The sequence below is a fragment of the Lepidochelys kempii genome, chromosome 1 (genome assembly GCF_965140265.1).
Source record: "Lepidochelys kempii isolate rLepKem1 chromosome 1, rLepKem1.hap2, whole genome shotgun sequence".
NCBI lineage: Eukaryota > Metazoa > Chordata > Testudines > Cheloniidae > Lepidochelys > Lepidochelys kempii.
In genome coordinates this window covers 254,233,685-254,261,275 of record NC_133256.1, presented here as the reverse complement: position 1 = coordinate 254,261,275, position 27,591 = coordinate 254,233,685, and the positions used below count along the sequence as shown (strand labels likewise).

General features: G+C 42.2%; 1 protein-coding gene across 5 annotated transcripts in view; it reads left to right on the top strand.

Annotated features, from left to right (window-relative positions):
• The window catches only part of LARGE1 (LARGE xylosyl- and glucuronyltransferase 1), a 367,428-nt gene that overhangs the window by 156,243 nt on the left and 183,594 nt on the right, over positions 1-27,591 (top strand). For all 5 annotated transcript variants that reach the window (XM_073324696.1, XM_073324688.1, XM_073324713.1 and 2 more), the window contains exons 3-4: positions 13,827-14,128; positions 17,945-18,027. In XM_073324696.1, coding sequence (XP_073180797.1) covers positions 13,827-14,128; positions 17,945-18,027 — 385 coding nt within the window. The remainder of the gene's footprint in view (positions 1-13,826; positions 14,129-17,944; positions 18,028-27,591) is intronic.

Here is a 27,591-nt window from a genome sequence, read left to right as displayed (position 1 = left end):
TTTCAAAGGTGACAGAATAGTGCATAAGTTATTAATAGTCTTCTAGTATTCAGAGCCTTCTATTCTCCACACACATTTCCATCATTTTTCATTCGTTGCACCTGTCATTAAGCCACTTCAGTCCTGAAGAACAGTGAGAGAAAAATGCAAATAACTACACATTCAGAATACACGATGGCTGATCTCTGTTATGACATTTATCTTCACTTGTGAGCAGAGACAAAATAACTCATGAGTGAGTTTCCCCTCCTTCCTTATGAAGAAAAATGTCATAACAGATCATCATCTAGCAGATAACAGCAAAAAGTCTCACAAGTAGCTAGCAAAAGTAAAATCACTTCATAGCTGTGATGCAAACAGTAAGCTATATTTCACAGCTACGACATCAGAGGGGTGAAATACGACTTTTAAAGTGACAAAAGAAAAAAAAACAAGCCAGAATTTGAAAAAAAATAAAATGGTGGTGTACAAAATAATGTGAACTGGATGGTGACTGGCTGAATTACGTCTGACAGCACCACCCAACCATAAGCTGTCCATAAACATTCCTGTAAACAGAACTAAATTTGCAAGCATATTTAAAAGTTTTCCCTGTTTCTCCGTGATCCTATGTTTTCTAAACAGAAAGCCAAAAAATGGTCAGAGCTGGCCAACACATTGACTGATTCTGATAAAAGCACTTTTTCTTATCAAAAACCTTAGCATATCAATCAGGCTATAACCTTCCAGTTCTGATGAAATCACACTCCACAAACGGTGAAATTCTGACCCAACTGAAGTTAATGGCAGTTTCACCATTAACTTCAATAAGATCAGAATTTCACCCAAGAGCTTTCCTCCACTAGTTATGTCACTAGGCTCCACTGAAATGTATTAGCAAAGGAAATCTTTTTTGCGGGGAGGCTTAACCCCCCCAGATACTTTGCTATAATTAAATAAATAAAAATAAAAGTATCCCTCCTACTGAGGTACAGTTGGCAAGTACCTAGTGAATCTGAGGTGACTCCTACAGAAGCTATTGTAAAGAAAATTAATTCTTTATATGATTTTGTACTGATTTATATCTTGATCATACTTGAAGTCAATGTGAGTGTTGGTCCATTTGCAAATAATGAGCTGCATATAAAAGAATCATTAGACAAGATTCCATATTTATGGTTCCAGTTGCAGTCAATACATAGGAAATTCACGGCTCTTTACATTTTTTTGCTATAGAAGCAAAGACAGCACGTTAGGAGCCTAATTCCATTTCCACAAAAGTCAAAGGCAAAACTCCTTGATTTCAATGGAAGCAGGAATGGTTCTAATATTTCATGAAATTTTGCATGTGTAGGCCATAGTGTTATTAATCATTTTTACGTAGCACCAGAAATGCACAAAGCACTCTACTGTGGTAGGTCAGTATATGGTAACATCCCCTATGACCAATCACAAACAAACAGTGTTTCCTGGGCAGCAAGCAAAAGAAAACCTTTTCAGAAAGGCTACATTTACTAGGTTTAGATATCACCAAACAGAGGAAATCAGACTTTGTAGCCTAATGGATAAAGTGTGTGTTATATACTAATTCAAGTTTAGGCTCCGATTCACAGAAGCACGGAAACATATGTTTAAGTCTATCCCTATTCAGGACAATACTTAAGCATATGCTTAGCTTTAATCATGCATTTAAATCCTGTGGATGTGCTTCAGTGCTATCCTAAATAGGAATGTTTTTCTGAATCAGGGAAGTAGAGCTCAATTCTTGCAAGCTTGTTACAGAAATACTCCACATTTTCTTGGCCTTTATCAAATGGATCAATATCTTTCCAACACGTAATTGTCTTCAAATATATTTCTTAAATGCAAAATATTTTTGTGGAAGGATTTAATAAAATAAATACTATTATATATGGTTTTACTTAAACTTTTTGCAGGCTAGCTTGTGACTGGAAGTCACAGCCAATGGTCTCTGCACATCACACATACAGTGCACTAATTGTTTGAGTTCTTTGTCAAGATCAAGGTTTTTTATTTTCCTTTGTCAATATAAATGCTTCCACCGCATTCTGAACCGAAGGGATTTTGTCTGCTTGCTGATTACAGCCTTGCAATCTCCCTTAATTTTTGCTGGTGTACTTTCATTAAAATTTCTATTAACCTTTTTTCATCAGTGTGATTATAGACTCATTTATTCTTACCACTTTTCTAAAACAGAACAGATCAAACCTAGTCAAAACTATTTCAAAACATGTATATAAAAAAAAGTCAAGCCGGAAAATAATAGTTCATCCACATAAAAATCCTGCACCTCTGAAAGCAGCCATGTTAGCCTTTAAAGGTCAATTTAAACAAGGCACATTAAAGTAGCTTCCCTTCCCCACTGCTATGTAATATCTGCCTTGAGACTCACATCCCTCCGGTTCTGGTAACAGGAAAGCAGTGGCTCAGTGCCCCACAATCAGGTTCTGGAAAAGTCTGCTTTCTGGGTCAACAGAAACAGGTAAGAGCATTTATTCAGAAGAGCACTATGCCATAAAGGGTTAAGTTTCAGCAGGAAGTGTAGAGTAGCCACAGATCCTGCAGGCTTCTATACAGTGACACAATTCTTGTTCCATTTCACACATACAGAGACAGAAATCGACTGTAAAGACCGAGGCAGACAAAGGCAAGCTACATTACAGCAGCCTCAGTACTATGTTTGTAAGTTATTTCTTGTTTTTAGTTAAATTGCTTAGGGCGGTTGTGGAATCTTCCTCACTGGAGATTTTTAGGAGCAGGTTAGACAAACACCTGTTAGGGATGGTCTAGATAATACTTAGTCCTGCCTTGAATACCAGGAACTGCAGTAGAAGACTTCTCGAGGTCTCTTCCAGTTCTACACTTCTGTGATTCTATGATAAATAAATGGTCTCAAAAGCTGCATAAGTCATCATTTAAACAATAGAAGCACTAGGTTACAATGGCTGTGATGTCAGTATGTTCAGAATTCACACTGGTCTCTATTACATAAAAGTTTTAGGTTCCCGCGTGTAAGAGCATAAATGCAGCATGCAATTTCTTCTGTATAAAGTGTGTGTTATATAATAATGAGTTGTAGGCACCCACATTCTGCCACATTGAGGTAGTGATTTGGGTTTGTTCACACTACTTTGAATTGTTTCTCATTTTCAGGAGCTGACTGTAATTGTACTTCGTCTACTGGGCAGTTCACGGGTTTAGTAATGAGATACGGAGCATTTTCAGTTCGAATTGGCCATTCATTATCCAGAAATGGGTGGTAGTGACCAAAAGCCGTTACCATCTGATGGCTGTTCAGTCTGCATCTTAGTAGGCAAGTCCTCACATCCCAGAAATCATCATTATAATAGGCAACAATTGCCAGCCTTGGGGGAGAGAGATCAAGGGCAGAATGGGTACTGGGGCTTGATTGGCCTTCTTTCCCCTACATGTGGTTCCCCCTGAAGTACTTGCGGAGACTTTGTATGGAAGTGTGGCCTGCTATCCTGTTCTGGGTATAGAAATTCTAGCCTCGAGGGCTGTCAGGCAGGGATCCTTCACCAAGAACATTTTAAAAAGGAGAAAATCCCTCTAGTGCCGCTAGAGAAAGCGCTTCCCCCAAGTGTTATCCAGAAGCATCGTTTGCCAAAAAATCAACATCTTTGCAGGAGTGGGGCTTGGAAAAAATAACGATTCATCAAGCGCACAGATGCTTGATTTAGAACCTAATAGGTATTAACACATTATTTTCCCCAAGCTTCGCTCCTGATTTTGATAATGTGTTATCTTTGCCAAGGCCCCCTCTTGATAACATGTTATCTTTGTCAAGCCAAATCCCTGATATAATCTTACTTTCTCTCAATGCCCATCCTGATAAAACCTTATTTTCTTTCAGCTCCACTTCTGGAAGAAATAAGGGGAGATGTTATTTTTAGTCCTTTTCTTGTGGACACATGAATTTTTCCAGTGCAAGCAGGGAGGGGAAGATGAGGAGGGAGACAGGAGGAGGGAAAAAAGAGAGGCTATTTTGTAGGCAAAGAAATTAACGAGGTATGTTAATGTTTGTTGGCTCTTGTTTTTAATTTACAAATAAAATGGGAATCTTAACATTTAGTTAGGAAATTTGGTTGTCTACAAAAAATGAATACTAGTGAAAGAACCAGTGCCACATTCAGAGGAAAACACATAATATTGTAACTATTATAGCTGCTCTGTGCTGTGGTACACCAAACCTCTGAGGTACTTGCCGTGACTTGGAGGCAAATGCTGATGGTGCTTCAGCAGCTAAGCTCTGTAGGTGCTAGTCCTGGTGAGTCCCCAGAACCACTCAAACATATGGCTAAAGTGAAGGGGTATTTTACGAAGGATGGCACAAAAGGGAAAAGTTTCAGATACCCTAGGTTCAGTGGCTTAAACAGTTACTGGTCAAAGTGACGTAGAGATGTTCTTGTTGGGACCCCTACAGAGCAGTCTGAGGGTTGGGCTCTTCAGGCCTATTGTCTGGGATGTCCTTTCCAGTACAATCTTATATTAAAAACAAGAAGGAACTTGCAGGTTTCCTGGCAGGATCGGTTAGTGGGGTATGCCATTAGAACCCCTCTGCACTACGTCTCTGCCCCAGACAGTGTTACTTTTCCAGGAATTCCTCATAGACCTGAATCCATCTGCAATGTCCAAAAGTCACACCCTGTTCTCCCACAGTTCTCTGGCTTTTGCTTCAGCATGCCCTATATACAGTTCCCCTTGTCTCCAGCTTCTCTGTTGCTCCTGGCTTGCCATGCTACCAGTGCTTCTCCAAGTGCCAGGTTCCTCGGTAATGTCTTTCCATAGAATTTCTGTCCCCTCCCTCTCTTGTCCAAGGAAGGGGTTGTGCCTGTGTGACCTTGCAAGGTTATAGATCTGTGGGGATGGGGTTGGTGGGAATGGTTATTTCGTGCTTAGCAGATTTATCATGCTATGTTTAGTGGGTTTCTCCTAGTAGATTGATGTGAACTCTTTCTGTATTTTACTGCCTTATCCTCAACTTTCTCAATTTAATACCCCAAACCCCAGTTAGGGAATGAAAGAAGTAAGGCTGCTCATGGAACATTAATTCAGCCTTCTGCACATGCATTATGATACAGTTCTTAATGACATGATCAAGTACTGTTTTTTCCACTGAACTGTGTGGTGTGTCATTCACTGCACAAGAGGGATCGTGCTCTGGGGATGAATTGGGGCTGAGTTGTGAATGATGCCATTGTTTGTTGGATCTCTGCCTCATTTGTTGCAGAAGTAGGAAGGTGTGTACTCTTTGTAGTACTGGGGCGGGCGGGTATTGGCCTGCCCATAACTAGAGGCCGCCCTGCCTCAAGTAAGGGGGAGGAACCACTGAGCCCTGGCTACAGTTAATTTCTGCAAAAAGAACAGGAGGACTTGTGGCACCTTAGAGACTAACAAATTTATTAGAGCATAAGCTTTTGTGGGCTACAGCCCACTTCATCAGATGCATAGAATGGAACATACAGTAAGAAGATATATATACACACACACGTACATACATACATACATACAGAGAAGATGGAAGTTGCCATACAAACTGAAAAAAACAGGAGCGGTGTGAGGTCAGAGCTAAAGAATCAGGGGTCAAAAGGTGGACAACAAGCAGAGAACCCTGGAAAGTGCCCATTGCTCCTCAAAGGCATCCAAGAATCCAGTGGACACCGCTCAGAGAAACTCTGCCCAAAGACTGGAGCAGACAAAGCACCACAAATAGACCCATGGTTGCAGAGCACACCTCCCACCCTGTAGTGGGGTGGCTGCTCCACTCCAGCAGAACAGGGGTTAAAAGCAGCCTGGGAGAGGGCTGCGGCTGGGATAAGCAGTGAGAGCAGTGGAGAGAGTAGCTGGCCACAAGTGTGGCCAGCTCAATCAGGGCCCAGCTGGCCCTGATAAGAGGGCTGGGGGGCCAGGAGCTGAAAGAGTCTCGCTCCAGCCTTGGAGTGGGAAGGACCTAGCTCCCTGGGAGCGCAGGGTACCTAAAGCAGAACAGTGCTGGGGAAGGGTAAGAGGAGCTGGGGAGCTCCAGCCTGGCAACTCCCCAGGCTGAGGCCTTGTTAAAGGCCTAATGAGGTACTGGGGCTGCAGAGGTGCAGCCTGGGGATAGGCAGAGGCAGCTGGTCCAATCCCCTTGCCAGTGATGAGTGGCCATTACAGATGGCAGTCTGCCCCTTGAGAAAAGGGCTAGGTGATGACTGGCAGTAGCTACTGAGGCAAGGTGGGGATAGCGGATTGGGGGTCCCCTGGGGAGGGGAGACCTAGAGTGTGGGGGAACTGCTGGAGGCAGAATCATGAGGTAAGGGGCACCAAGGTCTGGGAGGGACATGGGGGCCTGAGGCAGGTGAGACACTGGCCAGCAGGGGGCGCTCCAAGGCTGGAAAAAGCTAATTCGCAGATGACCTACAGGAGGCGCCATGCTGGTGAGTCTTCTCGTTGTTACACTCCCCCATTCAGCTTCCTCCTCTTGGTATGATGAATGGCTTTCTTGGCCAGTGCCAGGAGGACGTTGATGAGGAGGTCCTGCGACTTCGTGGGTCCGTGGTTCGGGTGTGCAGCTATCAGGAGACGCAGGGAAAACTGCAGCCAGAACCACAGTAAGAGATTCTGGAGGAGTCAGAAGAGGGGCTGCAACCTGACACTCTATGTAGATGTGTGCCTCTCCCAATTGTCGCAGCAGGTGTTGAGGGAGTTCATGAACTTTGCCAAGTACACACCTGGGCTTACGGCTCCATGAAGGTGCCGGCAACTAATATTCCTGGTGGGTTGTGAGACCATAGTGGAGTACAGGCTGGCCCCACCAGGGTTCCTCGCCCTACTTAGGTGGCAGCAGGTCCTGCCGCTTGGTGTCAGGGTGGGATGCAAGGAAGTGGGTGGTGTGAAGCACGAGTGTGTGTAGATCTTTCCTGGGCACAGTTCGGAGGCAGACCTGCTGGATGGTGTTCAACAGACTTACGTTACATGTCATGGGCGCCTGGGAAGTCTTACAGGGCAGGAGTCTGATGACAAGTTCTGGAGGGCCAGGGGTGAATGGTGGGCGGGGAGCACACTCCCTCAGCATCCGCTCAGGGAACGTGAGAGAAGCAGGAGGCTAGGCTGCCCTCACATCCTGGAGCACACAACAGAGGTAGGAAGGTGTATAGTGAATGAGAAAGGGAATTGCAGGAAGACAATGTTTGGTCTAGTGGTTTAGGCAGTTGAAATCCACTGCGGGGAGCTGAATTTTATCCCTGCCTCTGCTGCAGAATTCTATGTGGTGCTGGGCAAATCACTTAAACCAAACTTCACAGGTGGTCACTAAGTTGTGTTTTCCTATTTTGCAAGGTATCCAACCTGGGACCCTGGCACCTGATTTGCAGAAGTGAGAGCACTCACAACTGCAACTAAAGTCAATAGGAGCTGTGTTTTGAACATATAAAAAGCTATAAAACACGAAGTGCTCTGAAAAATCAAGCCATACGCATCTAGATTGAACACCCAAAATTAGTGTACCCCTTTGATTTTAATGTCTCTGTGCCTCTGTTCCCCAACTATACGTTGAACTAGTAACGTACCCTCATCTCACAGGGGGTTGTAAAAACAAGTTAATGTTTGTGAAGCACTCAGGCATTTTAATGGTGACCACCATAGAAAAAGGCCATGAGGAACCTAACAATTCTGTCTTCAGAGGAGGGTTTGAATTGTGTGCAGTAAATGAGGCCTGAGTAAGGAGGAAAAAACAAAATATAGAATGGCTGCTCCTTCATTGAACACTATCCATCGTGCTCACTGAAGAGGCAGGAATCCCAGTATGTGATCACGTACTTAATGACTGTCGTCATGCGTGTGCCTAGGGGGCCAAATGAAGGTTGCACTGGCAAAATTAATTCATACACTTCCTAACTTTTGTGTGTTTGACTTCGCAACCGTTACATTCTTTTAATGTTGTTTTTTGTGTGTAATAATGTATATGATTTCCAAACATACTAATTGTGAATGGATATTTTGCTCAAGAGAATGATTGATGGATTGCTGTGAGGGATGAGAAAGGAATAACGCAAAGAGCAGCAGGCTAGTTTGGGGATGCAATGGGGCTTGATGTTTCATGTCTGAGCCCCCAGTTCAGCAAAACACATAAGCATGTGCTTAACTTAAGTCCCATTAACTTCAGTGGAACTTGAGCATGGGCTTAAAGTTAAACACTTGCTGAAGGTCTTTGCCGAAATTGGAGCCTGAATCCAGGCCAGGATAGTAAGCAACCAAAAGGGGTAATTACCTGACGATTGGTATGCTGTGTGAAAACAGTTGATGCTTTCAGTGCAGTAACTAGTGGCACTTTTATTGGCAGTATCAGTACTGAGTCTTGAATAGGCCAAGGCAACTCGAGCTCATACATGTACAAATGGTTTCTCCAGGTCAGGGGTGAGGAAACTTACCCAGGTAATGTGGGGAAGCTTGACTTGCTGATTCCTGTGCTGCAGTTGTTCCGAGGACCTCAATTTTCAGGGTTGGCAACATGACCTCATCAGAGGCACAAAAGTCATCCCCCCCCCTCTTTTTTTTAAAGGAGATCAGTATAATAAATTCATTAGTGCCTCATGAGGATCACTCATATTGGAATTAGACGGTGCTGTGTTTACACTTCAGACTTCTGCAGTAAATTGCTCTGCTTCACTTAGCAGTTCTATAGGCAACTACCAAAACAGCTCATCGGGCACTGTTGTCTAATTCCAACTGATATCATCTGTGAGCGACTTGCAAACTGTGCCCTAGACATAGGGGAGAAAAAATTCTCAGTGAGAGTGGGAACAAGAAACTTAGTATCCCCTAGGATCCTTGTGTGGAGATATAGACATTAAAACACCAAACTATTAACAAACCTGACTTCAAGCTTGTGGTCCTTGTAACCAACATCTGCCATGACTTAACGGAGAACAGAAGTCCAGGAGCTGCTGAGGTAATAGGTGATTAAAGTTGAATCAGTGTTCCAAAACAAAAGAAACCATCTACCCACCTACAAAAAGCATTTGTTAGCATTCCCCTGTCTCCTCTCTTCTTGTTTCTCTTGCTATCTAGAGTTCTTGTAATTCTGTGCAAGGCTCCCTGTGGGAATAAATTGCTACGCAATGGGCTTTGAGTGAACTTGCTCATGGGAGATCCAGAGGCAAACTGGTGAAGGTGGCCAACTGTGACCCCCATTTCTATCTGCAGAATGTCAGCCTTTGTTTTTAAAATATTAAGTTTATTGTCCTTAAAGATGCAAAGAAAAACCATTAAAATGTGAACAGAATGTAACTAAAGGAGCGTTGTTTTATTGGGTCTGCAATCAGACTGACTGAAAGGTTATCTGTGAGAGGTGTTAATTGTAACATTCATCTTATCTAGGAGTGAGCCTAGAATTGACCGTGGCCAGCTAATATGTATTTAAAGGTGTTAGACTCTGTCTACACTAGTATTTAAAAACATGTTAACTAATGCATTTTTAAACACAACCTATTTTCCTAATCTAGACATTTAACTCAGTTAAATGAGACATGGTAGGCAGTGCCTTTATGTCAAGAATTTTTCACTCCTGATCATTTTAGCGGAAACATCTAGACAATGTACTTACCTAGTGGCATCCACATGGTATTAGGAGCCAAGAATTCAAGGGTTCTATTCCTGACCCTACCATTGACTCAGTTTGTGACCTTGGGCAAATTACACACTTGGGCTGTGAATAGATGATCTTGTGAGCTAAGGAGGGTCATTTTGAGAATGTGGTTGGGTAGGGGAGCCTGCAAGGAAAAACGCCTTGTGCTCCAGGAAATGGTATAAGTGCCCAGTAGGTGGCACTCTTCTCTCTTTATGGAGGGTAGGTCGTATTAGCCGAGATTGTCAGGGATGCAACTCCATGCTCTGGTGTCCCATAGCCTCTGATTGCCAAATATTGGGACTGGACGACAGGGGATGGATCACTCGATAATTGCCATGTTCTGTTCATACCCTCTGAAGCATCTGGCACTGGCCACTGTTAGAAGACAGGATATTGGGCTAGATGGACCATTGGTCTGACCCAGTATGGCCATTCTTATGTTCTTAACCTCTTTCATCTTCAATTTCCCCATCTGTAAGATAGGGATAACACTGTAGAATTAATTTTTTTATTGTTAATATATTTTTATGGATTCATTGAGGGTTAAGATATGGGAAGCAGTTTTCGATTTAGCATTCCTACTTTGATGATAAACCACCGCCTTTTGGCTACCATGCCATAATTACTCCAGTTTCAGTATTTAATATGTGGTCTATAGCAGTGAAATTTAGCAAGTCATTTTTTATTTCTTTGGTAAAATTTTATTAACACAGAAAGATTGGGGTAAAAGGCTTGACAACCGTACAAAAATAAAATAGGTATGAGCCTGCCTAGGACCAAACATGGATCAGCAACTCCAAGTGAGGAACAAAAATTAATAGCTTTATTAATATTTGTTACAGCATTCAAAAGCTTTCTAGTTGCCTCACAGCACACTGTCTGGTTCCTTGTATTCTTACCTGGGCAAGCTCTCAGACAAAACTCTCTCAGTCCGTATTATGAATGGTTTTATTTTATTTTGATTTAGATTAAATAAAAAATGCCCATATATCACCGTAGAGCACCCTACCAACTATTTAAAGTATAAAACTAAAGTGCAGTACAACCAACTCAACCCTTCTATCTAGCAGCATACTCAATCAGTCAAATACTAGTGCTTCTTTATATCAGCCCGTACCTCAGTCCACCTACCTCTCTTTAAAGGCCAGGTGAAACAAATATACATAACATTCTTAAAACTGATCATGGGCTAAGTTAAGTGGGCATGGAGATTGGGCCTGGGTATCAAACTACTCTGCAACATTAAGAAACTCCTCAGATAGGTTCATCGGTGAACTGAAGCCAATGTCTCTGCAAATCTCTCTCAGACAAGAATATTTAACCCACACCATACCGGTACTGCCAACCCTAAGCTTTCAGAAATCGTGAGCCATGTCCCCAAAATCATGAATTTGGCTTAATAATCATGTTGTGGTTTTTTGTTTTGTTTTTAGTTTTTAAGTTTTGGATTCTTTTTCTTTGCATTCTGGTTTGAGCCTTTCGGTAAAACCAGTTCATATTTTCAGACTTTTCTCTGTACCCATGAGTAGAGCCCTGTGTGTGGATACAAATTTATATCCGCGTATACGGATATCCGCAGATATAAATAGATATCCGCAGGGGTCTCCTAAGAACTGCAACGGAGAAAGGAGCAGAACATGGGGCTGCCACTCCCAGGAGCCAGGGCCCTGTTTCAGCAGATTCTCCAGCGCTGCTGTACTGGCTCCAGCCCTGTCCTTCTGCGCAGTTGTACCGCCCCCAGCCCCTCCCCCAGCCCTGTCCTTTGGCGCAGCTGTACCGCCCCCAGACAGGAGATGCAGTCACGCAGACAGCTGCGTGGAAGGGACAGGGGTGGGGTGGGGCTGAGGGTGGTACAGCCACACAGGAGGAGCTGCTGGCTCGGGGCACTGGCTCCTGGGAGTGGTGGCCCCATGTTCTACTCCTTTCGCTGCTGCGGTTCCTGCGAGAGCCCTGCGGTTCCACGGATACCGATTTTATGTCTGTGGATATAAATTTATATCCGCGCAGGGCTCTTCTACCCATGAGGGCTAGAAACTTCCTTGTCTTCTAAATGAAAGCTGAGATTTTCACAGTCACTTGCCTCCAGCTGTTGGGGTTTTAAGAAGAACACCTGCTATTGCAAGACTAGTGAGAAAATCACGAGTTGGTAAGAAAGCAATGCTGTGCAGAGGGAGTTGTTGCAGTAGCCCTTATGAGATTCTTTGGAGGAAAAAAAAAACCTCTTCGTATTTAACACTTTCTATGTAGAACTTCATATCAAATAGCTAGGCTTGGCAGGATTCAGTTTAAATCAGTAGATTTCAGTAAACGTCAATTTCAGCTGACACATTGAAATCAATGAAACAAAGATTGATTGGTAACAGTGGACTGGAGTGCAGCTTCCTCCCATTGAGGCTACAGGGATTGGGTGTCACCAGCCCTGCAGCAGAATTTTTACCAAAAAAAAAGTTTAAAGGGCATAAAAAAATTGTCACCAATAACTATAGAATTGGTTGCATTTAAAAAAAAATTTTTTTTGAAATGATGAGGAAAACATTATTGCTAATTTTTTAACATGTTTTGGCCAGCTCTAAACAATAGGTAGTTTTGCTAATGTTAGATTTTTGTGTTGACTATTCCCGAATGAGGTGGGATCCAGTGGAAAGAAAAGGATGTGATCTGTAAAAATTGTGTCATAATGCATATTCATAAGGGGGCAGGTTAAGGATAATCAGGCAACTCTGAATCTGGTATTTCCTAACTGTTGTGTGCTTGGCTTTGCAACCTTAAGAAAATGTTGTTTTGTTTATGTTAAAAAAAATAAGTATTTGGGTTTTTTTTTTAACAAGTTACAAATATCAACAAACAAGCATCAGAATTCTATCTTTACACATATTTACAAACTCAGACACACCTATCATACATATTCATATTTTTACAAAATTAAATGGGGGGGGGGAAACTAATATATAGTTCATGCATATTTGTGTGTGTGTGTATCTGATGTGTAACAGTGGAGGCTTGAAAACTGGTTCTCATTTCTGTAACAGTTTTTCATAACCTCAGTTTGAGGAGTTTAGCATTGATCAAGTAAGAAAAACAGTAGAGCGAAGCAGGAGATGAAGAGGGTCTTTGCAGCAGGGAGATAAATTTAAGAACGAGGTGATGTTCTGGTAATAAGGATAGTTCAGCAATAACTATATGATTTTGTGTTTTCTAAGCCACTCACAAATTGGTGATAAAGCCAGTGTGATTGTGTACAGTGAGGGGGATTGTGAAACAGTACAGCCTTTAAAATGCATGTGGGCAGAAAGTTTATTTTTGAGAAGTACTCTGTACAAGACATTCACCCATCATCCTCATTGCAGTGACGTGTTGCAGTGTACTTAGCCCTTGTTAACTACAGACTGTCCCGCAACTCTGTGGACACCTGTAACCATTCATTTTTATTGGTCTCATTTAATTTTAACTGAAAATTATTTAACACTAGATTTGGTTTTTTTAATCACCTCTCAAACATTTGCCATGAATATATTGCTCTGTTAAAACCAATTTGGAAGAATGTCTCTGTCACTAAAAGATTGGCTGCCTCTCTCCATTTCCTCTCTCTAAACCCCTGTGGCAATAACACACCTGGAACAGACAGTGGAATGATCCTCTCTTGGGTACTTTATATGTAATTATGTTTTCCTTCTCCTGTATCTTGGGTCTCTCCTGAGTGATGTAAATCACCCCCTCACACATGAAATCATGCAGGGTCAATTCTTGGCAAGATGTGACATCTGAAATGCTGCAATTTTTTGGGTGGGAGAATAGAAAAAATACTCTCTCATACATTTTTTTTTTAAACATTTTCTTCCCTCACTGTATGTTAATTGTCACTTCCTCTAACAATATATTAATTGTCATTATATTAAATCCTCCTTTTCCTCATTGTCTTCCAGTTTAGGCCCTGATTCTGGCAAACACCCCTGTCCAAGACAAACATGCTCATCTTTATGTATGTACTTAAGTTCCCTTGAAGTTAATGGGACTTGAAGTCAGTAGGCCTGAAGCAACTGCCTAAAGTTAACCATGTGCTTAAGTGTTTTCTTGAATTGGGACCTTACTCTATATAAGAGGTGGATTTATTTGAAATAAACGTCTGTGTTTTTGCTATGTAAAGCACACACAAAATGTTAACCCTGCTCTCATCCAGATATTATTTTCCATCCCTTAGATGGGAAGGCGGTGTCGCTATCGCCAATCGAATCTCAGCCCCATAGCCCTCATTACACAGCCTCGAACCAGCGGGAGCGGGAGAGCCTGGAAATACGCATGCGGGAGGTGGAGGAGGAGAACCGGGCACTCCGCAAGCAGCTCAGCCTGGCGCAGAGCCGGAGCCCAACGCACCGTCGTGGCAATCACTCAAAAACCTACTCCATGGAGGAAGGGACTGGGGACAGTGAGAGTCTGCGTGCTGGCATCGTGGCAGGGAACAGCTCAGAGTGTGGGCAGCAGCCAGCAGTGGAGAAGTGTGAGGTAAAATAAAATGCATTACCAGAAACAATGAATGCTGGGAGGGGTGGGAGATTTATTCACCCAAGGACTGTGCTTCTGAAAACGCTGCAATTCCCTTCAAGGGATGTTGTGCAGTAAATTCTAATAGATTTACATTGTACTTTGTTTTTGTCCTCTTTTGATGCTCTTGAAAATATTAATTTTTCTTCCTGATGTTGGTCTCTGTTGTTATTTGGCTGATGTCTTGTTTTTGATTCTCGTGGTCCAGATTCAGGTGTAAACTGGCCTCTGTTGACTGCACTAAAGCAATGCTGATATACGTCAGCTGTGAATCTGGCCCCAGATGTTTCCAAATGAGCTGATAAAGACATAGTGCTTTTTAAAATCTTACTTCCTTGTTTGTGCACCAGCCGTCCTGTCTGCACAACTCTTGAGTTTCTGTTCCTTAGATTGCTGCTGTCTAATCTGTTTGCTCTTCTGAATTGCCTATCAATGGAGTATCTAGTAGCAGCTGATGCAAAGCCACATGTTCTGTACAATTAGCTACTGCAGACTCTTGTAGGAGAGGTGTGGTCAACTCCATGGGCTTGGGGGGGGTGTCTGTTTTTGAGTAGTAGTTCATTTTATGCCTGCATGTTTGCAGTGGATGTCATTTAGACTTTCAACTGTTTGATTGTATCTGCAAATCAGGTAGTTGGACATCTAAGGTATATCAACATGCACCCACAAATGTTCAGGTGTAAAACTGGAAGCCAGGGTGAGGCCTATTTCAAAATGAACCCAAACTGGAAGGGGCAGGAGGGTCAAAAATAGATTACCTACCCCCATTAAAAAATTAACACGTTTAATCTGATACCTGTCACCCTTTTTAGCTTGTTTTTTTTTCCCTGAAAAAATAGAAGGTGAAAAATAATACAATTGAAGGGCAAAAATTAGTCCTAATTATCTCTTCATATAAAATTAGGCCTGCTGCCTATTCAGCTGACAAATTTGATATATCTATTAAAACTAAAACACAGGTTACCAGTGCTGGGCTTTTTTTCTGACAATCAAAAAATGTAATACTGGGGCTAAAGATGGGGTGTCAGATTTTTTTCCTCCGAACAATGAGGGTCTGATCTTTCTCTCTGTGTAATACAGGAGAGATGTGTCATAGAATTCAGTGGCAGGAGGATAAGGCCCTAAGTAAATAAATTTGACCTTCCTTCTTATTCTTAGTCAAGCACTGCTTAGCTCATTCCTAGCCTCAATACCCTCAACCAATTTAAGGCAAGTGAATAGCTGTTAAAAAAGAAAATGTTTTAAGTGGCCTTCCAGAAATACATGTGCTTCCTCTGTAGGGTTTAGCTGGAGGCAATGGTTATATAAAACATGAAACCTCACTGCGCATTCCGTGCCCCTATCTAACCACATGCAATATTGATAACGAAATAGCTTTTCCTTCTTCTTAAGGAATTCACATTATAATTCACTCACACTCACACAGAGTTTTTCAAAATTTGAAGGTATTAACTGAATCTTTCTACATTCCTGACCTAAGAGCGCCTGTAGCAAGGCTTGGGGTGTGAAGAAGAGAAGGGGAAGGGCCTGGGAAGCATCTGGTGATCAGTAATATCAAGTGCTGCAAAGAGGTCCAGCAGGAGTCATATGGATATGTTTCCCTTGCCTCTGGGCCGGGGGAAGTAATTCAACAGAGCAACAAGTACCGTCTCTCTATTGTGCTTTGGCCTGAAGCCTGACTGAGAGGGATCTAGGACATTGGCAGCTGACAGATGGCACGAGAGAGAAATTTTTGGTAACTTCTCAACCAACTTGCTTAGAAAAGGGAGGTCAGAGACAGGACAGGCTCATGCTAACATAGTTTAGAATCTGATTTTTCTGGTCAGGACAGACCAGGCAAAACTCTGCTTGTAAGCAATATTGTGTCTAAGCCCAGTCTATAACATGGCTTCGGAATGATTGTACCTAGTCTACAATCACCTGAAGAAAGTAGAATTTAAGCTGTGTATAAAACCAGTCTGCTAACATGACTTTAATTGACAGTAAGGGCTTAGATCTCCATGAAGCCATAGATAAATTGGGAGACACCCAGATGGGAGATTAACCAAGCATATTGCAATTAGGAATATACCGGAATCCAAGTCTATGGATGCAGCAGTTTTAGGTTAAACTGCTCTTACTCTAGCAACCTATCTTGTTTTGTTATATCAGACGCGGGGTCTGCTCTTGCTAAGTGCTGAATGGCCTCAACTCCACTGACTTCAGTGTGAGTTTATAGCATTGAATACCTCACAGTGTTGCTCCCAAAGTTTCTTGCAATACATCTAATGTGACTGATAGCTAAAGCTACAATTTTGTCAAGAAATTTTTTTTAGTAAATTTCCCAGGGAAAAATAAGTCACAGAAAGGTCACGGGTAGTTTTTGCTACATCAACATACACAATAATATAGTGGGGTACAGTGGCTGAAAGGTGAGAGAGGAGAGCAAGCCCACCCTGCACTCACCCTAGAGCAGTGGCTCCTGTCCCCTGGAGTTGGGCCCCGCTCCCTCATGTGAGCGTTGCAACCTGGTGCATGGGGACACAGCACCAATCAGGTTTGCCCATCTATCCCATGTAGATGGAGACAGAGGGGCAGATGGGTCAAACCTGAGGGATGCTAACCAAATATGTTTTTACCACAATTTCTAAGATTTCACAAACTCTACTCAATCATTTATGTGACCTTGTGACAAAATCATAGCCCTACTGATACCTAACACATGGTGCAGCTCTTCTTCCTGCCACCCACCACTCCAGATTCTGGTTGTATGGATAATACATTTCTCTCAAAACCTACAGATCTTTCCAGCCTGTGTTGTAGTCCACTTTTGGGGACTGCTGACTAGGTGAGGAGTGAGAATTCCTATTTGTTCTCTGCATAGTGGACTCCCTCCAGAAAGTGAGAGCTGTCTGAGTGAGAAACTAGCTAGCCAAGCTTCAAATGGAAACCAGCTAGGCATCCCTACACCTTTACAGCTATGTCCAGTTTCAGAGCTTTGTTCTGTCAGCGTGGTGAGCCCTCTTTGTTCATTTAAAAGAAAAAAAGGAAGAGTGGGGATGTTCAAATCAAAATCTGTAAAGGTTAATTTTCTGTTTCCCAAAGCAATGGCAATTATTTACTGTGAACCATTCAGAGCAGGGTAAATATCAAGTTAGTTAATAATTATTGCTGGGGACCAGTAGCACCTTTTCACCTTTCCCTACCCCTCCTTGAGCCTATAAGAAGAACTTGCCAAATCTCTGCCTCAGATTCAAAGGAGCATGGGGGAGAAGTGGTAAAACTATTTTTGTGTCTTCCTCCATCCTTGCTCTCCCTCAGATTAAAAGCTAAATAACCATATTTAGCTTTTAGATGATGTAAAATTCCTGAACTTATCTGCTTATAACAAACATACATACATTTGTAAATCTCAGTACAGTAGATAAAATAGTGTTTAAAATGTGTCTGCATATTTGCATACTTTGAATAGTATACACAGAAATTACAGATCTATATGGAATACATATACACACAAATATAAAATACTCACACAGTTGATAAATACAATGTCTTTCCTACATCAGATGTAATTTAGCAACAGTAATGACTTTGGAATGATGATGGTGTTATAACTCAATTAAAATGTTTTTAACAAAACTGCCTCAAGTGGGCTGCAAACAGCTGCAGACCACCCACTCCAATCTCCAACAATTGCCGCAATAAATATAGCCCTGTCATGTATGTTTTTTCTTTCATGAATGATAAAACACAAAAAAGGCTTTATTTTTGTTCCTTTTGTTTCCTTTTCTCCCTCAGACGATCCACGTCGCCATTGTTTGTGCTGGGTACAACGCCAGTCGGGATGTTGTCACGCTTGTCAAATCAGTCTTATTTCACAGGTAAAAGTGGCTTTCTCTTCTTGTATGTTATGTGTCTGAGTCCAACAAAATAAGCACTTGCTCTTTCTAAACTCTCCCTTCAGGGGAGATCAGCTCTCCTTGCCAGGCTACAGCAAGTAATCCTGTTTGTTTGGAAGCAAGAGAGGTTGGGATTTACATCTAACCCCCACTGTTCCAGGAGTAGTTTACAACTCCTCCTTCATGCAGACTTCTGTAGTGGGCTCATGGATCAGTGGTCCAGTCAGTTACACCCAATACATTATGGGAGCATAGGGACTTTGTCTGTCTATCTGTACTATAAAATGCCTAGCACACTTGAGTGATGTAAAATAACAATATAATACTCATTAGGCCTAGGTCTAATAGTTTATGGCACAGGTGTAGATTTATATACAAACATGGTGATTATGTTGCCCCAGCCTATAGTTTACACCATATTTTTACAAAGTAGACCTGTTACCGTACACAATATACTCACCAAGGTCTAGATTGTGCACTCCTATGTCTTCAGTGAGCACATGGTATTCACAATCTGGCCTTAGCACATCAAGTGCAGTTAGAGCTAGTAGAGGGTGACCGTGTTTGAGACTGAAGAAGAAATGTCCAATCGCCAAAAGAAATGGCACTCCTAGAATATTGGCATTGTGTGTAATGGTGTGTACTCATCTTATGTTCATTGGTCATCTTGGTGAGGGACAACAAAAAGGTGTGTCTACGCTCTGAATGGTGTGTAGAGTACAGATGCTGCATGCCTCAGCTAGCCAGGGAATAAATAGCAATGTAGATGGGGAGGCATAGCTTAGACGAGTAGAGTGCCCTACAAGCCTGAACCTCCCCAGGGTCTATACCCTGCGTGACTCTCCACATGCCCAAGCTGTGCCTCCCACATCTACACTGCTATTTTTAGCAGTGTAGTGTCCTGCTTCCTCCTCACCATGATGAAAGTCTTTCCCCACTGCCTCTCCACTGCCAGAGCCTTTCACTGTGGCATATTGCCACACATCGCAGTATCAAGTGTGAATGCAGCTTGCCGTTCGCTGTGGAGTATAGCTAAGCCTGTAATGTCTGTACTCCACAAACCGCTGTAAGTGTACATGTAGTGAAATGTTTTCCTGGGGGTGGGGAGGGGAAGGGGTGGAAAGGGTGGAGAGAGGTGATCAACCTAAATCAGACTAAGTAGGTTATCAAAATGTGCTAAGAATGAATACTTTGCCCTTACTCATGGTCAATGTTACACCTGGCACCAGGAGTGGTCCCATTGAAGCCAGTAGGCATGATTCTTCACTGCCTTGCAGCTTGTGTAGTCACTTATTACCAGTGTAAAGTGAATGTAAAATACTCCTAAATCAGAAGAGTGGTGTGAGCCCTACTTAGTACAGCTGTAAATGACTGCACAAAGTGCAAGGCAATAATCATGTCCAGTGAGAATATTTGTGGAATATTCAATGTGAACAAGGGTATCAAAATGTGACCCTAAGGGTATGTCTACACTGCAGTTGGGGGTTTGATTGCAGCACATGTAGAAATACTAGAGTCAGCTTTGGTCTAAGATAGATTAAATGTTAGATCATGGACACCAGCTGCTCTAGTATGTACCCAGGGTCCCAGGTGGGGAGAGCTAGCCGCTGTAGCTCTCTGAGCTTCTGAGACTTCACTGTCTTTATTGCCTGAGCTAGATGTGAGTTAGCTAGATCACAGCTAGCTCAGGTATGTCTATGTGTGCTGCAGTGACACCTCCCAATTACAGTGTAAACATTCGCTTACAGTGACAGTAGTAGAAGAATCCCGGGCTTATCTATACACATAGTTGAACTGGTTTAACTTAGGGTGTGACCTTAAATTTAAACTTGTGAAAAATGCTGTATTGACACTTTTCAGAGTAACAGCCGTGTTAGTCTGTATTCGCAAAAAGAAAAGGAGTACTTGTGGCACCTTAGAGACTAACCAATTTATTAGAGCATAAGCTTTCGTGAGCTACAGCTCACTTCTTCAGTTTAAGTCAGGCTTATTTCAGTTTAACTTAAGTTGATTAGGAACAGGTTCAAGCTAAACTGTTAAACTGAAATGTGTGTGTCTACACAGGGGTTTTCAACAGCTTGACTATTGTCTATTATTGATTTTAAGGAGTACTGTGGAAAGGGATCTGGGGGTCATAGTGGACCAGAAGCTAAAGATGAGTCAACAGTGTGACACTGTTGCAAAAAAAGCAAACATCATTCTGGGGTGTATTAGCAGGAGTGTTGTAAGCAAGACATGAGAAGTAATTCTTCCACTCTGCTACGTGCTGATTAGGCCTCAACTGGAATACTGTGTCCATTTCTGGGTGCCACATTTGAGGAAGGATGTGGACACACTGGAGAGAGTCCAGAGAAGAGCAACAAATTATTAAAGATCTAGAAACCATGACCTATGGGGGAAGATTGGTGGGGGGACAGGGGACGGAGAGGGGAATGATAAGTTATCAAGTACATAAAAGGTTGTTACAAGGAGGAAGGAGAAAAATTGTTCTTCTTAACCTCTGAGGATAGGACAAGAAACAATGGGTTTAAACTGCAGCAAGGGAGGTTTAGGTTGGACATTAGGAAAAGCTTCCTAACTGTCAGGGTGGTTAAGCAAGGGAATAAATTGCCTAGGGAAATTGTGGAATCTCCATCATTGGAGATTTTTAAAAGCAGGTTAGACAAACACCTGTCAGGAATGGTCTAGATAATACTGCCATGAGTGCAGGGGACTGGACTAGATGACCTCTTGAGGTCCCTTCCAGTCCTATGATTCTAAGATTAAAAACTGCCTGTTCCCTAAGCTTTTGGAGAGAACATAAAGAGGAAAGAATGGCCCCATTCTCCTATTATTTGTTTGTTTTTTGCACTGACATATAGGGAACTTTAGAAATAATTTTGTTGTTGTTTTTTTTACAGACAATGAGGGGCAAGGGATTTACTGTTTCCTCCCTTAGTTCTCTATTTCTAGGATCACTGGAAAGTAAAAGCAAGTTAGCAATTATAGATACATTTTCCTGCTGCTATAAATGAAATTAAACATTGAAATTGTTGCAGAAAGGAATGCCAGTAAAAACAGCTTGACAAGTTTAAGAAGATGTTTGAGATGCAAAGAATGACAGAGATCTTGAACTCTCAAATTAACTCCTTTACAGCTAAGTGTTCTCCATGGGGTATAGTTATTACTGTACCATAAGTTTTAATTACCATTCAGTATTGACTTGTAACTCCTACTTAGAAATTAGATGTCACTCATATTATTTAATCTAGAAATAGAGTGGGTTTTTTTGACTGTCTATCCTGGTTAGTTTAGTTACCATCAATTCCCATTCTCATAGCTTTCATGTTATAATTTATGGCCAGACTATATGGATGGACTATATCAACTTTGAGCATGTGAACAGTTTCACTAAAGTAAGTGGGGCTACTTAACTTAGAGATAAGTACATGTGTGTTTGCATGATTGTTCATGGATGTATTGGTTGCTGTGTTTGACATGTCTTTGTATGAGGTATGAGGTGCATTTAGCTTATGAAAGATCTAGTAAAGAACTACTTTTAACAGTATTCTAGGTAGTTCAAGAATATTTATGGGGAATAAGATTTGCAGCTCGGGACAGTTGATATGTATTTCTAGGGCAGGCCACAACTTCACAGTATTAGAAACATGGGTGCTTTTGAAATTTTACCCTAAGTCCCATTTTCAAAAGTGACCTGGCACTTAGGACCCTAAGTCTTATTGAAAGTCAGTAGGAACTAGACTGCTCAGTCACTTTTGAAAATGGGACTTAGAGGTGCTCTAGAAACATTTGTCTCATCATCTTATGCATTAAAAATGTCTGATGGATTGAGTTAGTGCCTTCACCTTGGGAAAATTACTTCTAAATTTATCTTAGATCTAGGGTGATCATACATCCCATTTTGGCCAGGACAGTCCCTTTTTTTAAGTTCTGTCCTGGCCGTCCTACCTTTTTTTTTTTTTTGGCCGAAGTGGGCATTTGTCCTGTTTGCTGTTGCAAAGTAATAATCAGTTGCCAAAAGCAGATGGGATTAATGCCCACTTTTGCCAATAGATGTGTGACCCCTAGTGGGGCGTGGAGGAACATGTGGGGCTGTGGGGGCAGCAACGCCAGCCCCACCTGGGAGGAAGGGCTCAGGAAAGTAGCTTGGGCCAGGCTGGCCCCACATGGGCAGGCAGCAGGGGCACTTGGGCCTCTCTGCACATGGGGAGGAGAGGGGGGCCTTGGGCTGGCCCTGCATGGGTGGGTGGTAGGGTGGCTTGGGCCAGCCCCTTGGACATCCAATTTTCCCTTCGGGAAAATATGGTCACTCTACTTAGATCACAAATGAAATGAGTTGGATGGTCTCAACCAAGTCCCTATTAGAAAATTATCCACATCACAAACCATCCATATAGTCTGGCATAATTAGCAATTCAGATGACCACAGCGGGAGAGTAGGAACACAGCAGGTCAGGATTGAGGGCTGACCGAAGCTTCCCCCCATGCAGCACAGTCAATGCCTGTTTTTCATAGCCTGCAAACTCCATGCTACTCCAATTCTGCTGAGTTGCCCCTGAGAAAAGTGTGTCAATTACATCAAACTGTGCTAAAAGCTCTTGTGATTTTGTGGCATGAATGTATGTTTTCTGATTCAGCTCCTTTTTACTGGGGAATGAGGTACCGTTTTGAACCTAGGTGTTCCTATAAGGAAGACATCCGCTAATATCACTGTACCATCTACCTCCTTCTCTTCCCACTCCCTGGTGCTTGAATACAAAAATAGTTTCCAAACTGCCTGGATAAGTAGCTTCGCTTGTGTCCCATGATCTGTATGGTATGTCTGGAATCACAAACTTGCTGTTTTAATAGCTGGCAGAGAAAGACCCACAGAGAGAGAACATGCTCAATATGCAAGATTTTCTGCATGTTCAAGCAGGAGAGAGGGGATAGCATGCTCCATCTTCAGAAGCTCCTGTTGTCTACATTCTTAATGACCCAGCATGCCTGCTGTCTTTTGTCTTTCTTTAGTGCACTCCAGCTCAAAGGTAGGGATATAATAAATATGTTAATGCACAGGAGGGAGGATGATTAGACTGACATGACATCCTTTTCTCAGAAAATTGCCACAGACTGTATAAGGCAGTCTAGGGACCTCCTTTGTATTAAAATACACAGTGACACTCTAGCTGAAGCATCCTTTAATTACTAAATTACAATGAAACTCTGATAAAAGCATGTGTGACATCCGCATGAATGCCAGACAAACTCATTGCAATCAAATCAGTGCTCTTACAACAAACACCAAATGAAATACAGCAGGAGGAGGGGGGACAACAAGAGCGTTTGCCTGGAAGAGGCCAAGCTCTCAGACAACAGGATGTGTTCCGGGGGTGTTCTAGGGCAAGGCTGAGGTGCATTAGCAGAGCTGCCTGAGAGAAGCTGCACAGTGTCTGCCCACATTATAAACAGCTGCACTTTCTTGCAATCTACACTCCTTCGGTTACATGGCACAATCCTTCAATTTTTCTTCATTGCTGGCAGTGTTAAATCTTGTGCCTGCCAGATCACGTCTGCCTGAAGATCAATAATCAGAAGAATCTAAAAAGGTCTTTGAAAACATGCTTGGATGCATGTACATTTCACTCTTTTACAAATATATTTGAGAGTGAACATAGTGATCATAAAAGTGCAGCATAACAACATTAGTTTCAAGCCAGGTGTAGAGCAAGCAAGCAAGCCTCCATCCCACCTTTCACACACATACAGCTCCTTCAATGCAACTCATCTCTGACTTGAAATGCCTGCTGCTAGTCAGATCCCACCCGTTCCCAAAAGTCTGTCAACCATGCTGAATTGTGTTGTGCATGAATGGGAATAGAAGAAGACATCTCCAAACCAAGTCAGACTTTGAAACTACAGCTGACGTGAAATTGTACTCACACCCTCTGAACCAACCACTTGCGCCCCTCCCATTCCACCTGCATAATGCACCACGGAGACCTGTATGAACATTTCTCCAGATTAATAGCTCCTACTAACCATAAGGTCCTTTCTTTCCAGTCAAGCTAATCTTTAAAATGTATGCTTATTTCCAAGACAGCATTGTTTACATGCAGAGTACAATGTAATGAACCATGGCTTAAGTTTAAACTAATTTTCAGCTGAAAATATCCAATGTTTCCTTTTACCTCCCTCTACACCCCAAAAAAGTTACTCCAGCTGTGACCTGACCAGGGAGTGCTGCTAAGGCATGGGTCTCTGCATAGATAGCCCTAGCCTCAGTTGATATTTAGGGGACCAGATCCCCTGCTTGCTTGTTCAGCAAGATGAGAAAGGGAGCCTTGCAGACCTTCCTGTCCCCTCTCTGTGCAGGTTTTAGAATTTGGCTCCTAATGAGAGGGGTTGTTTCTATGCAGGGTGGATCTGAGTGTCATGACTTGTGTGTTTCCACTAGCTAAAAATTAAGCTAAAGCTGTTACCCTGCATCTCATCTAGAAAAAAAGGTTAAATTTAGGAAACGTGTAATTAGCGTGCTAGCTAAACCAGACCTAAACTGGACCACTTTTACTAAACAAGACAAACCCTTTGGGAGATGCTATATTGCTAACCTTATGCCAGTCACACTTCTGAGTACAACGGACTCAGCCAGCAGCATGCATTAATTTTAAAAAAGTAAATAGACGTCCCAGCTTATTCATGGTGAGGATTATTTATAATGTTACTATCTTTCTACCAACTGGCCCGAGTCAAATGAGGGCTGTTTTCTTTTTAAATAATGGTACAAAGATAGAAAGTCCCTATGGTTTCTAAAGCAGCAGGAAACATGCAGAACACTAAAGCCATCACTAAATGGAGGAAAGGACTGGGAAAGAAAGTGCAAAGTAACTGATCATTGGGCAAAATGATCACTTCAGTATAAATATTTTACATCTACAGTAAATAATATTTAAAATAAAAAAAGACAAGGATCAGTGCAATAAAAACCTAGTTTACATGAAAATATTTTAAAGTTTTAATAAAGATTTTAATGTTCACAAATCCACAAATTTAAATTCTGCAGATGTGATGTATTATAAGGAATCTTCATCCATGGATAGCTTAAGGCCTCTCTAGTCCTATTTTATTCTGGTTCTTATACCTCCCTCATCATCGTAGTATCTGAGCACGTTCCAGTAGTTCATTAAGTGATACGATTATTATAAATAAGTGTTTATTCTTGCTCTCAGCCAGGCCCCTGGGGATGGGAGGGGGGGCAATTGTGTGAGTAGGGTAGGATTTTAGTTTTGTTTTGTTTTGTGAAATGTACATGCTGCTCTGTGTGTGTGTGTGTGTGTGTGTTAGTGAAGGCAGGTTGAAGAAGTGTGCCTTGCACTTGGACCAGAAGGTGGTGGGGTTTGTGATGGTCCTGGCTTCTGGGGGAGTTCAGACCAGAGACTTGGACCAGCTCCCAAGAAAGCTGTCTCCTGAATCTGACTCAAGAATGAGGGACAGGCTCTTTAATTAACCTTGTTATTTATTTTGCATCTGGTAGTGCCTAAAGGCCCCAACCAGGTACATGAAACATGGAGTAGAAGACAGTCCCTGCCCTGACAAGTTTGCATTTTAAAAGACAAGACAGACATACAAAAATAACAAAATAACTTTCCAAAAGCACATTACTTTGTAATTAGAGTACAATTTTTCCCAGTTTTTCCATACACATAACTATCTCACCCCCAACTTCCACTCTTTTCAGCTGCCTTAAACTTCTTCACCGTCCTTGCCCACTGTTAGTGTCCTCCCCACATCAGCCTCATTTTGACAGATGGATGCCCCCCTCCCACTCCCCACACACAAACATCCCTCCAAACCACACATTGCCAAAAGTATGTGAAGGCCAGCTCTCAGCTGATTCCTCTTTCCACTGAGTGAGATGAAACCCTCTCTTTCAGATTTGTATACTTTTTGCCCAACGTTTCTCCATATTGGAAAAAGACCAGTCTAAGTGTTGGAATAGATTTAATTGATTCCAAAAGGTATATCAAAACATCATCAGAGTCTAATGAAATTTTACTTTGTGTGGAGTTGTTCACAATTCTTACAGCTAGTAGTTCAATGACACTGGCAAATACTAAAGGGGGAAGAGGACAGCTCTGCTTCATGCCTTCTGGTAATGAGAAGGATTCTGAGTTCAAACCATTGACTCTTACAGTGGAGTTGGGTTTATCATAGAGCTTTATGAACCCATTTCACAAACACTCCACAGAAACCCATAGCCTATAGACCAGGGGTTCTCAAACTGGGTGTTGGGACCCCTCAGGGGATCGGGAGGTTATTACGTGCGGGGTCGCAAGCTGTCAGCCTCCACCCCAAATCAAGCATTTATAATGGCGTTAAATATATAAAAAAGCGTTTTAATTTATAAGTGGGGTCACACTTGGAGGCTTGATATGTGAAAGGGGTCACCGGTACAAAAGTTTGAGAACCACTGCTATAGCCCTTGAAACGGTCCAGCCACCATATCTGGTCAAAGGTCCTGTCCCCAGGTAATGCCAATACAATAGCCTTAGAGTTTCAGAAGGAGTTCAGAGTGAGTCAGGATGCTGCTCCCTTCCACAAACGTCCATGTGTGCACAACACAAACCCCCACATCCAGTAGTTTAATGCCACTGTTGGGGGAAAAAAAGACTAGATTCAAAGTTGGATGGAATGACCTCCAGCAACGTTCTGTTACATTCAGGTTGGTTATTACTTATTAAGTCTGGCTCAATTATTATCTATTGGATACAGTTCAGTTGTTGTGGTCTTAAGGGATTCTTGGTGGGGTTTGGTCATTGCTATGAACTATTTACAGTTTGGTCTAGTCTCTCAGGCCCCAATATACAAAGGATCTTAGGTGTCTACGTCTTTTTTATAGGTAGCACTGCAATATGCACAGCTCTTGCTTGGCTGCTGAATCCTGTAAATGCCTAAACTCATCTGGCATCTATGGCATTGCAGTAAAAGTTCCCTAGTTGCCTATCCTCCTGCTTCTGGGCATGCGTGGGGCTGCCTCACTGTGGGCATCAGGATGCCTATCTTCTGCCTAATCCCCAGCGCAATCCACAGAGCCGGGGAAGTTGTTCCTGTGATTTTTCTAGGTGCCTAAAAGTGAGGCATTGCAACACCTAAATCTATGAGTAGATCCGGGCCTAATAGATTACATAATTAAATCACCTCACCGAAGACATGCCTTGGCCAATATACCGTTTAGTTGTACCTGTCAATAGGTCACTGGGATCTGTATTCGGAACATAATTGTAAAATCCCTATTTTGCCTCTGACCCATACTTTCCCTCCAGCTGAATCTTCACCATGATCTAACATCTTGAAAGAGATTTTTGAGTAGTACAGCTACTCCTTTTTTCCCAGGAGGAGCAAAACTAAAGAAAATGTCACCTACATACTTCTATTTAAGTTTGATACACATTGGGTCATTTGAATTAGTATGAAATGCCACTAAACGTATGAATTTCTTTATATAAGAATTATGTTTTTCCTTTCTGTTGCTTTATTTCATCTATTAGTATTTGGTATAACTTTATT